The 12,312-nt window shown below is 41.2% G+C and overlaps 1 protein-coding gene across 1 annotated transcript in view; it reads right to left on the bottom strand.

The window, feature by feature from the left end:
* Positions 1–12,312, bottom strand: part of ILRUN (inflammation and lipid regulator with UBA-like and NBR1-like domains) — a gene marked incomplete at its 5' end in the record, with an annotated part of 111,501 nt that overhangs the window by 45,922 nt on the left and 53,267 nt on the right. Inside the window, 1 exon segment of the mRNA XM_007472358.1 lies at positions 6,812–7,140. Within this exon segment, the coding sequence (XP_007472420.1) occupies positions 6,812–7,140 (329 nt within the window).

Raw genomic sequence — 12,312 nt, 5'->3', positions numbered from 1 at the left:
CCATCCACATGAAATGACTCCCAAATTTTTAATCTCCACCCAAACCCTCTCTCCTAAACTCTATGTCCAATCTGGATATACAACAGCCTACTTGATACCTCCATCTGGATGCCAATGTACCCAAAATGAATTCCTGATCTCTCCCCACCTCTACCATAGCCTTTCTTCTCTCTGTGGATGGCAATTTTACCCTTTTATTTGCTCAGGTCAAAAACCTTGGTGTCATCATTTATTCCCTCTTACACCCCGCTTCCAACCCATTAGCAAATCCTGTTAGTTCTAGCTAACAAACCAGATCCAGACACAGACCTCTTCTACCTCTGCTGCTACCAATCTGGTCCAAAGCACCCATTCTCTTTACGTAGATGATTGCACTAACTTCCCTACTGGTCCCCTGCTTCTATCCTTGCCCTGTACTCTCCACAAGAGAGCCAGAGAGTGATCCTTTTACTCTCTGGAATGAAGTCAGACCACATAACCCCTCTGCTCAAAATCCTTCAGTGGTTCCCTCTGTCCCTCAGTGCAAAAGCCCAAAGCTTCACAAAGGCCCACAAATCCTTCCATGATCTGGTTTTCATCCCCTGACTTCATTTCCCTCTACCCTGTTCCTACCCACTCTGGTCTTGAACAAACCAGGTGAACTTCCACCTCAGGACTTGTACTGACTGTAAAATATTCTTTCTCCAGATGGCCTTTGCAGAAACTAAATCTGGCTTTAAAGGGAGTTAGATCGCCCCTAAGTATGTTCTAGTTTTACAACACTAAGTATGTTCAAAGGGAGATGTTAAATTCATTACAGAAAAATGGAAACAGAGACTGTATCTTTTGGCCACAATCAGGAATAGACAGGTGACTTCAAGAGGTATAGGTGCTGCTGTCACAAAAGTGAGTTAATGGAAATTTCAATGTCACTAAAAATCTAAACCCAAGTGACCATGGAGGTTCTAGGGAATCTTTTCCCTTCATAGAGGCTGGAGAGAAAGGCTGATTTCTGTAGCTTCCATAGATGACAGCTTGTGGAGAGAAGGAGTTTAGCAGTAGAGAAGTCACATAATAGCTGGCCAATAATTGGCTTGATCCTCATTTGAAATGTAGCAGTGTACTACAGAAAGCAAGCATGCTCTCCCTAGCCCACAGCTGTCAGTTCAGCTGATAAAAATATGTACCTGAACACTATTTGTAACTAGGAAGCAATGTAGTGGATCGTAAGAGAGCAGGCTCAGGAGTCAAAAACAACTGGTTTTGTTCATATCGTCATTTTACCACTTTCTAGCTGCATGACCTTGGGCAGGTCATGGAACCTGTGAACCTCAAGTCTCAACAGTTGTAAATAGGGATAATGACAGTGCCTGTATCATGGTCCTGTTGTGTGGACTAAATGAAGTAATGCATGTCAAACTGCTGCCTCTGCCTCTGGGGAACAAATACTGGGGGCTGGGAGGCAGGGAGGTGACAAGCATTTTTTGTAATAAACTTTGTAGATCTACCTGACTCCTTAAATTATGTACATTGATCATTTTAACAATAAAAATTAAATTAAAAAAATCCTCAGCACAGTGCCTGGCACATAGTAAGTGTTTAATGAACGGTAGCTTTACAGCTCTGATTACTGCACTCCCGTGGCCCCCACCTGGGAGTAATGTGCATTTGCTACCTGTCCCTTGCCAGAGGAGAACACAAGTTGGATAGAATATCAAGTGACACGAGTTTTCCTTCCAGCTTCTCTTTGAGCCATCTTGAAACCTTTCAGGGAAGGGGTCTGCACCTGAGAACGAAGACTCAGGTTTCATGGCAGTGGGAAGGTTATACTGCCCTCTATTGCCATTAGCTCAGCTAAGGACACCAACCACCTGCTTTTGGGTCAAATTCAGTGCGCTCTGAACTGAGCAGATGTTGGGCCCATCCTTATTAAACTCATCCCTTATTATTATGTTAAACCGATTGGCTACTTCAAAGTGGATAATAAGATCCACAAGCCATTACATCCTCAGGTCCATATAGCAAAATATTTGCCTTTTCCAAGCCTCTCCCTGTAACCTCTACTACATTTCTAAACCTAAACAGAGAGAAATTAACTCTTCCATGCCTTAGTCAACACAAACAGCAGCAGGTTAGAAGAGAGTTGATTTCTGATATAATAAAAGCAGACTAACTTCTCTAGCTCCAGATCCAAAACACACTAAAGGGTGACTGTCAGAGAGAGAGAGGAGGAGAAGCAGGTGCAAACGTGGGCAGGCAGGGCAGATGGCACTCGGCAGGGGCTGACGCTTGACAAGCATGAGGAACCTCTCCCAAAGATAATAACACGTTTCTCCTTCTGAACCAGCACTTGGCGGAAGTAATAACAGTGGCTCAGGCTGTAATCAGTTTAAAGGAGGAGTGTATGACAAACACCAGCTCCAAACATTTTTTTTTTTTAAATAAGAGCAAACACAAAATAAGACGCATAGTCCAAGTAACAAAATAAATGAATTTGGGATTCTTTTCAGCTCCCCCAGTGTAAATCATTACTCTTTAGAGAAAGGAAGCAAAGCATTTGAGTTGTCCTGAAGAACACCCTGGTGTCACACTCTTATTCCCAGCCGTCCTGAGTAAGACCATTTGGTTGGTGTCTTATTCCTCTGTAAGGCCTTCTTAGAAAACATTGAGAAATTGTGAAAATTACTGGCGAGTAAGAAAAAGAAGTACCTAATTTCAATACGACTTATTTTCTCCTTCCACACCTCTACAGATTGTTTTTTGCTACTGTACCACTGTCCAAACAGAAGCTGTCCCAGCCTCCAGAGATGAGTCACAGTTAGAATTCATGGCAAGACTAGCCTTGAGTCCACAGAGTGAACACCTACCCTACTGTGACTGTTTGTCCTCAGAGGCTCTTGGGCTAATCACATAAAAAGCGTTCATTAAAACAGCACCTAACCTTCACCAATACTTGGTCTGATTGTTCACCTGGGACAGGTCAGCCACAACTGAGCTGACAATGAGGCCAGCCAATCTTTAACAAAAGCATGGAGTCAGATTTATGAATCCTTGGAGCAGGTCAACATATACTTGCTCACCTTCTGACTCCCTCTGACAGCTCTCACACAGGGAAGGCCCAGGCCCTCTGGATGTTGTGGGATGGAGCTAGGACAGGCGTTCCCACCCAGGCTCCCCCATTCTCCCCCCACCACCCCTGCCTGTGGCACAGAGCACTGGGTCCGGAGAGCTTATGGGTTATTCAAGGGTAGCTGGGGAAGGGCTCCAGGGGTGTCCAGTTCCTGGCACTGACAGATGGGCCATTATGTTGACATTCACCCAACCCTCACATAAGATGCATGAAGCAATCTTTTCATTTCATCCTACCAACCTTAGCAAGTTAAACTGTAACTATGGAGGCAGCAGGAAACTGTATCTGCCTACTAAAACTGTGGTCATGGGCTTCCAAGAGCGTCATGTTCTTTCCCAGCCTTCAGGGCAGGCAGGGAATTTCTTTAGAGTAAATCAAATCTATTGCCAACTCAGTGATCCCTGATACCAGGGCATCAGGTACTCCTCCAACCCATCCAATAAAGATGGCACCTGGTGTGAACTGAACACACTTGCACCAACTCTAGCGCTCTAGGGGGCTCTCATCCTTTCCACTCACTCATAAATAAAAAGGGCTATTTATTATTAAGCCCACATGGCTGGTACACCCTGAGAGTTTTAAAAGTTTTTATTTTTATCAACCAGAAAAAGAAATCACTACTTTAAAGACTCAACAAACAGGGGAACTCTTCAAAAAAAACGATGCCACAGGCAATCCTCAGTTTACATTAGAGCCACTTATCTTATTTCAACTCTGCTTCTTTCACACCTTGATGACACTGCTCATCAACTCAGTTAATGCTTTTGCTCAACACAGCCTCCACCCCAACAGGAAGATCTAAGGAAAGCCCAGGTTCACCTACTAATACCTTTAGTAATGTGGTGCCTGGATGTGAATCCCAGCTCTGCCTCTTGCTAGCTGTGTGATACTGAGGTAAGTTACTTGGCCCCTTGGAGCTTTTATTTTCTTACCAAAATATGAAGACGATACATGTAAAGTACTTGGCACTTACCTGGCACATAGGAACGGTTAAAAAATAACTTTAGTATATACCTGATGTTACCACTTGTAGCCCTTCAGAACCTCAAGTATTCTTGCCTTTAAAAATAAATAAATCTATATTCTCAAGCCAAACACAAATGCTTAGAATCATGAATTATCTCTGCCTTAAGGTATTCATTTAAGTATAGCTCCAATTCTTTTCGAAGCCATTTGTAATTATTTCACCCAAATTTTTTCATCAAATTACTTTATCCAAAGGAGCACAATGCAACCAACTGAATGTACCTCCCACTGTCCGTCACCCGTATCTCCTGACCACAGATCCCTTACTCAGTATTCTGCTCTCAGCACTTCAAGTGTTCTCCTACCATCATCCTTCCTGTCTTTCCAAATCTGTCCATTCTTTGAAAAGCCCTTTCCATCAACTCCACCTCTACTTCATCTCTGCCTTCCGTAACTCTAACCCCCAGCCATGCACACAAATTATACATTTTGACTGTGCTGTGCTCTACTGACCAAATTCATACTTCACCTTGACTGAATTGTATGCGTGTTTCATCTCCCCTACTGTACTGTGAGCTGCTGGTTGGGAGGGATAACTTCTTTTATGCTTCAAGTTTCCTTACTCAATAATCTACACTGCTCTGTACATCAGTGCAGAAATGTGTTAATAAATACTTACTGATAACTGTCTATACCCTACCCCATTTCTAAGGAGCCCTAAGAGGTGGAGCTGACTCAACTTTAGCCAGAAATGCTTTCAGAGGACTTGCTTTAAGAGGACTGCTTAACTTAAGAAGAAAAGGAGGCTCTGATTTCTCTTTGGGGTCCAAGTGCCACATTCTCAATGCATTATAGGCAACAGTCTTGTATATCGTCTCCAATGAGAACCTTTTCTCTGTGGTTCTTGAAAATGCTATTTCTGAATGATTCTACAGAGTTCATGAAAAAAATTACATAACATACCATGAGTTCATCAACCTCAAGAAGTATCTCAATAGCCTCACCATAGCCCAGCCCTTCCAAAAAAGAGCAGCATGGCAGGACCTCAATTAAGGCTGGTAGGTAATCCATTCAGACAACCCCCACCCCACCCTGGGCCAGGGCAATGACAGACTTAAAAGGCATCAGTCCCTAAAGCCTTAAAGGAGTGAAAAACAACTAACAGGCTCACAACTCAGGAAAACTGGCAAGGAACACCAGCCCTCTCCTAAGACTACAGTGATAGCTAAGCCAGGGAGTTCACAGTTGGATGAAGGGGCTTCCATTACAGAAAGCACTGGAGCAACTGGTTTTGCCTCCTCCAACTCTCATCTTCCCATTACACTCAACCGCCCTAAAGTTCTACTTCTAACAGGGCATGCTTAGCCTAGGGCCTATACCACCCAGAACAGTCATACCCTGGAGGGTTAAATTTAAGGACGAGAAATCTGGAGCAATAGGAACTTAGTGGAAAATCTTTTGTTAGAGTGTTAAGATGTGAAGTCTTTCCTCAAATATAAGCCATTTATTGCCTTGCCAATTTACTTCTCTTATATCCTGTATGATTAACATGATTCCACACAATCCTTTATAATGACCATCCAACCAATAAATCAACCCTGTTGCACTACTGTTGAATGAAGTCCCTCTTACTGGTCCCTGTGGAGAAAGAAACTTCACATCACCAAGTTTCTTTTCTTAATTTGCCTCTGGATCTAGATCACATATAAAGCACTGGTCAGAAAAATGCCATTCTTACAACAGAGCGAGTTGTCCCTCAAATAAACATTATTTTTAAAAATTTGAGGGTGAATGCCAACACGAAGCAAGGAAAGACTTAACAGTTATACGATTATATAGGTGGGAGGCTGGGCCTAATACACCACATTATTAATCAGAGAAGAACGAACAGGAATGTTCACAGGCCCTGCCACACAAATCACCTACAACAGTTAGCACTTACCATCAGGGCTTTATTCAACCTACCAAAACCAACAACCAGGAACCATAGTCAACTCGGCGGAGTATGGAAGGTGCTGTTTAATCATCAAGCATAGCGAAACAGATCAAGAAATCAAACACCTAGAAGACTGTCTTAGAACAATCAGAATATTTAAAATCATGATTAACTCAACAAACAATTCTCTCACTTATTCCTCACACATGAAAAGTCAAAATATCACTTGGGCCACTCTGGGTTGTAGGTGAGGAGGTAGATGGGCCATAAGAGACTGGAAAGACATCAACAAGAAGACATGCAAACTAGGTAAATAAAGTGGAAGCCCAAAAACATTTGGATAGGATACAACATTAGGATAAATAATTGAGCTTGTCTATTTCCTCAGGAAAAACACCCCACCCAAAACCAAAAAACACAGTAGGAACAAATTCCAAAGGTGTGCTGTTGCTCTACACTTGGTATATACATTTACACTGGAAGAATGGCTGGTGATATTTTGACTTTCTTTCTTTTTTTTTTTTTTTTTAAATGCTAAAGGTAAAGAACTCTGTTCTTTCAGCACCCAAACCAGAGCAGAGAGACAGCAGTAAATTATAAATGTGGATGAAGTAACATCCACAGGACATGGAGATGGGGGAGGGGGGAGGGGAGAAGGGGTAGGTTTTTGTGCTGTTGCATTGGCAGGAGAGCTAAGCAGTCTTAAAGAACATTCTAGGCTTCTAGGTTTGCCATGAAGGAGTATCACAAATCCCAAGGCCCACCACCTACCCCTTCTCCTCTTCTCCGAGGGCACCTACCTTACTGTAAGTCACTACTGATAAGTTGTTTGCGTGACTGCTGGGGGACAGATTTACAGAGTTCTGTGAGAGTCTATTCTCATCTTGCTCGGTTTGGTCAGGAGGAGGAGCCCATGTGTTTTTGCTGATCGAGTCGAACTCGGAACCCCCAGGGTCTTTTAAGTTGTTTTCATCTGATTGTCGGTTCTTTTGGGGAGAGGCAAACGGGTTGAAGTTTCCTTCTACCTTGCGATGTGGCTGTGTGTTGAACTCCGTTTCAAAAGATGACAGCTGCTGCGTTACTCCTAAAAGTCCACCCACCTCCACACTGAGAATGACCCAGATGACATCTGAAACAAAAAGGCAATTCATATCAATGCCAGGCATACCCTCAAGGCTCAAAGCAGCCACCACAGAGAACCCCAAACACCACCCAAACCATAAGAAGGAATGTTCCTCTACATGCTACTTTAGAAGCTTACTGACAAAGTTATCCAGTACATTTGCATTGCATGCAGTTCTACATTTTTGGTAACGTCAAATTCATACTCTGGTACAAATTCAGCAGACGTCTGCGGTGAGACCCATGAAACTATCTGTAAAAAGGTTATTAGTTGATTTTGATGCATAACCATATTTTGGAAATCATTACTCCAGGGAACAATGATCAATATATAGGAACCCAAAAGCTATTTTTCCAGAATTACAAGCTCTTTGCGGTTTTTGCTTTATTTTGTACATGGTTAACTCAGAAAACTCAGGGCAGGCATAACTCTTGAGTCAAAAAAATGCTTATAATTACTAAAACTGCAACTTACCAACACCCCCCCACACACTTTGGGGCAATTTAGAGTGACCTGCCCAAACGAGGACAACTGAGAGTAAAAGAGGGAGTTATTAATTACACCAGGACACAGTTGTAAGCCAGCACTAATCCTGACATATTAGAACAGATATCACCCTGGCTATTTTCACCATCTATGTGTTCAAAAGATACCAAAATTTAGTGTGCCTGAGACTTTCTATTGATAAAATAATCCAATTTAATACCAACTTTGCCTTTCTGTCAGACAGGGAAACCCTACCACCTACATTGAAACCATAAGAGATTTGTTTTAAAGGATGCACCGTCGGACTTTTGGTCATGATTCAGTTCTTTATTTCCTCAACTGTCAAAGCCATGGGTTCAAAAAGAAATGAATAAAGTAAGCGGCACTTCAATTTGATGTTCAGCACCTCAGTTCAGAGAACAGTGGCATCTACTTTCCTGATGGAAGGTTTTCAAAAAGCAAGCTATAGAAAGGCCAAGAAGCTTTTAAGTGTGAACTTTGTTGAAAACAAATATGAAAAATTGTTCAGGCTCCTAAATAAGTGGTATAAGGTTGACAGGAAAAGGCAGATAAAACTTCATCAGTTAGCTACATGGAAATACAGTAGTCTCCTTTACCCATGATTCACTTTTCATGGTTTCAGTTACCCATGTCAATGGTGGTCCAAAAATATTAAATGGAAAGTGCCAGAAGTAAACAATTCATAAGTTTTACATTGCGCACTGTTCTGAGTAGTGTGATGAAATCTCTCACTGTCCTGCTCCATCCTATCTGGATGTGAATCATCCCTTTGTCCATCGTATCCACGCTATATACGCTACCTGCTCGTTAGTCACTTAGTAGCCATCTAAGTTATCAGATCGACAATCACAATCGGGTACTGCAAAAGTGAGAGCCACAGTGAGTGATAAGTGCTTAGTTAAGATGGAAAAGGCATTAAATTTGGACATTAAGATATTTGAGAGAGAGAGACCACATTCACATAACTTTGATTACAGTATATTGTTATAACTGTTCAACTGAATTATTAGTTATTGTTGTTAATCTCTTACTGAGCCTAATTTGTAAATTAGGCTTTATCATAGGTAGGTATGTATAGGAAAAAACACAGTATATATAGAGTTCAGTACTGTCTGTGGTTTCAACATCCATACTAGGGGCCTCGGAGCATATGCCCCACAGATAACTGGGGGACTACTGTATAATATATAAGCCTAGAACAAATACACTAAAAAGGAAATTGAAGGAAACTAAGGAAAACTCTCTTGGGCTGTGCTTGTTCTCAATTTTCAATCTGGGTTCTACAGCTGAGGAAGGGGATCTTAGGTGTCAGATAGCCATAAATACTCGATTTAAGGTTAGTGATTTGAAAGCTGTATTAAGAACTTGGTTGTATCCAAACAGCTATGAGCCAAAACCTTAGTAAGGAGAGATGCAGTGACATCTACTGTTCACTTCTATAATGAGCAACTCTTCTTACCTCCTGTGAAAAGGAAGAAAGCCACTAGCAACACTAGTATGGATCACAGGAATGGGCATACATCCCAGACACACTTACCATTAAAGCAAATGTGAATCTTTACGTAAACTAGTATCATAAAAGTTCAACCTGGGCTTCCCTGGTGGCACAGTGGTTAAGAATCCACCTGCCAAAGCAGGGGACACAGGTTCAAGCCCTGGTCCAGGAAGATACTACCCGCCATGGAGGAACTAACCCTGTGTGCCACAACTACTGAGCCTGCACTCTAGAGCCTGCGAGCCACAACTACTGAAGCCCACGCACCTAGAGCCCACGCTCCACAACAAGAGGAGCCACCGCAGTGAGAAGCCCGCGCACCGCAACAAAGAGGAGCCCCCGCTCGCCACAACGAGAGAAAGCCCGCGCACAGCAACAAAGACCCAACGCAGCCAAAAATAAATAAAAATAAAAATAAAAATAAAAAAATTTATTAGAAAAAAAAAGAAAGTTCAACCTGCTGATTTAACACTGTAAACAAAGACAGGCAGAGTACCATTTCACTTAGAAATCTGTAACAGTGCCAGTAATGGTGGGTCAGATGACTTTTATTGAAGACTTGCTCAATCTCATAAACCAGTGTGATATGGGCCTTAAAAAACAATTCAATGGCAGGCAGCCTGAGGGAGACTCATTCTGTGCTCTCTTATTCTAGGCTTTCTAACCAAAGGCAACATTCCTTCACTCTACTATTCATTTCTTCCAGGTGGATATGCCTTGTCTTACAGTACATTAATTCCTACTTTTGTCTTCCACCCATCTGTTTTCCAGAATCCTTTTGTAAGTACATGGTATGTTTAGCATACTCAGCTATAGGTAATAGTCTTTGTTCTCTTAGCTCAGGAAACTAAATGCTTATGAGAAAGGACAGACTGTTCTGAAGGCTGTTAGTAGTACGAGACTAATGACATTTTTCCCCCTGGCTTTGAGAACTAAAGCTTCTTTAATACAACTCACTGGGCCTTATCATACTTAAAGCCACCACACTCTCTTCACCTTGGCTATTTTTCTGTACTGTTCACAGATTCTACATAGTAGCTGTAAAAGGAATGTCACTTAAGAAGTCACTGATTTATAAACACCAATAATTAAAATTCCAGTTCTGATCCTCCAAAGTTACTATCGTGATGGGTCATTATGAACAGTACACCATGCCTTCTACATGGTACTCTCTGAGCCCTCCAGGTACTACCTATAGACCTCACATTTCGGAACGTGTTCATCCCACACATAGTGTGTGTGGGTTTCTTTTAATCAAACAATAAAAAGGATGAAGATGAGCCCAATAAGCTTATTTCAGAGGTTGACCATTTCCAATTCTTGTCAGAACACCTTAATTACTAAGATTAAAACTGCCAGCCAGATATTTCACTATTGCTGATGATAAAATCACAGCTGTAAGGAATCTTAGGGGTCATCTAACGGAACTGCTTCACTTTCTAGATGAAGGATCTGAGGTCTGGAGGTAGAATTGATGGGCCTAAGATCAGACTTCAAGTTAGAAGTTGGCCATGATGATGACCAAGAACTTCCAGCTCTTAGTATAGCTTTTTAAACCCATACTTGTTTCTTCCCAACAGGAATTTGGGAAGCCAAGTGCCCAGGGAACGAAACCTATAGTTAATTCAGTCCCATTTTAGTATCTTTACTGACAGACATATGAAACAAGAATGGTGTCCTAGAAAAGTAGCCAAGAAAGTAAAACCAAGTGCCAAGCCTACACAGTCAGGGCTTAGTAAGCCAATGGAGAAGCCAATTTTAGAATGTCTTGCCTTAAAGTAATTTTTAAAAAGCACCTGAGACAGAACTTTGGAGCTAGAAGGTACTGTAAATATTATTTCATTCAACTTGTCTTTTTTACATATGATAAAACCTTTAATAATAAGTACAAACCTTATTAATAATAAGTATACATTTCCTTTTGTAGAAATGTGTAATAAATTACTGAAGAGAGAACATAACCTTTTATTTCTTAAGTTTAGACTATGAGAAGTATAGAATAAAAGGAAAATATTTTACTTTGAGCCCAAGTCCATAATCTTAATCAATCATGCTGACATACAAAGACATCTCAGATTATGGTAAGAATATTAAAAACATTTGCATAATATATCTAAAAGCTAGCATCATGGGTCAAATCACATCATAATAAATGTAAACAAGCACCTATGATTTGTCCACTAAAATAGAATTGTTAAAAACAGTACAATATTAGAACTGGTAAATTTGTTTCTTGTGGGCATATAGGTTACAATATATGTACAGTAAGGGTACAGGTATACTGGGTTGAACAAATAAGTAAATGGATGGTGGGAGCAAGGTTTTTTGTTATCAAAGAAGGATATTACAGGAAAACAAGCAAAGAAGGAATTCTAAAATAAACCCTGTGGTACTGGATTAAAGCCAGAGACATCAATATAAACGAAACACAGAAACAATTATAGATATGTCTGTATACAAAGGTTAGTATGTATACATATACTATCTAGCTCTATCTGCTAAGATGGCCTAGAAGTAATGATACCCCGCTAGCAATGAACATACCTAGTGCTCAGTAGTTTCTAAATACTACTCTGCAATAAAAAGAACAAGGGCTTCTTGGAGAAATGGCTGATTCTAGGGCTGGGGCATGGAAAATATAAGAAAAGCCTGGAACATCTTGTTGTACCAGAAAGTAAGGAAGTGGTCAAAACACAAAAGGATAGGGGCAGGTTACAGGGATACAGGAGCCACCTGAAAGAGCTCCCTCTGGAGCTGGAACAATCTGGGCAACAAAATAAATAATGTAGCACTGGACTGTAACTCCAACTATAAAATAAATATACATGAGTATATTTATTAACTCTGAGTCCATAGTTATATAAATAAATGAAGGAGAAGTGACAAACTTCCTTACAAAGAATTCCAAATAATATATAATATACAAAGATACTCTCTCTTCCAAGAGGTGGAGCTTAATTCTATACACCCCCCAGGGACTTCCCTGGTGGTTCTGTGCTCCCAATGCAGGGGGCCCGGGTTCAATCCCCGGTCGGGCAACTAGATCCCACATGCATGCCGAGACTAAGAGTTTGCATGCTGCAACTAAAAAGAGCTCGCATGTTGCAAGGCCCGGCAGGGCATAAATAAATAAATACTTTAAAAAATAACAAAATTCTACACCCCCTCCAACCCAC

Source organism: Lipotes vexillifer, unplaced genomic scaffold (genome assembly GCF_000442215.2).
Source record: "Lipotes vexillifer unplaced genomic scaffold, Lipotes_vexillifer_v1.1 scaffold1353, whole genome shotgun sequence".
NCBI classification, from domain to species: domain Eukaryota; kingdom Metazoa; phylum Chordata; class Mammalia; order Artiodactyla; family Lipotidae; genus Lipotes; species Lipotes vexillifer.
This window is presented reverse-complemented; position numbering and strand designations above follow the sequence as displayed.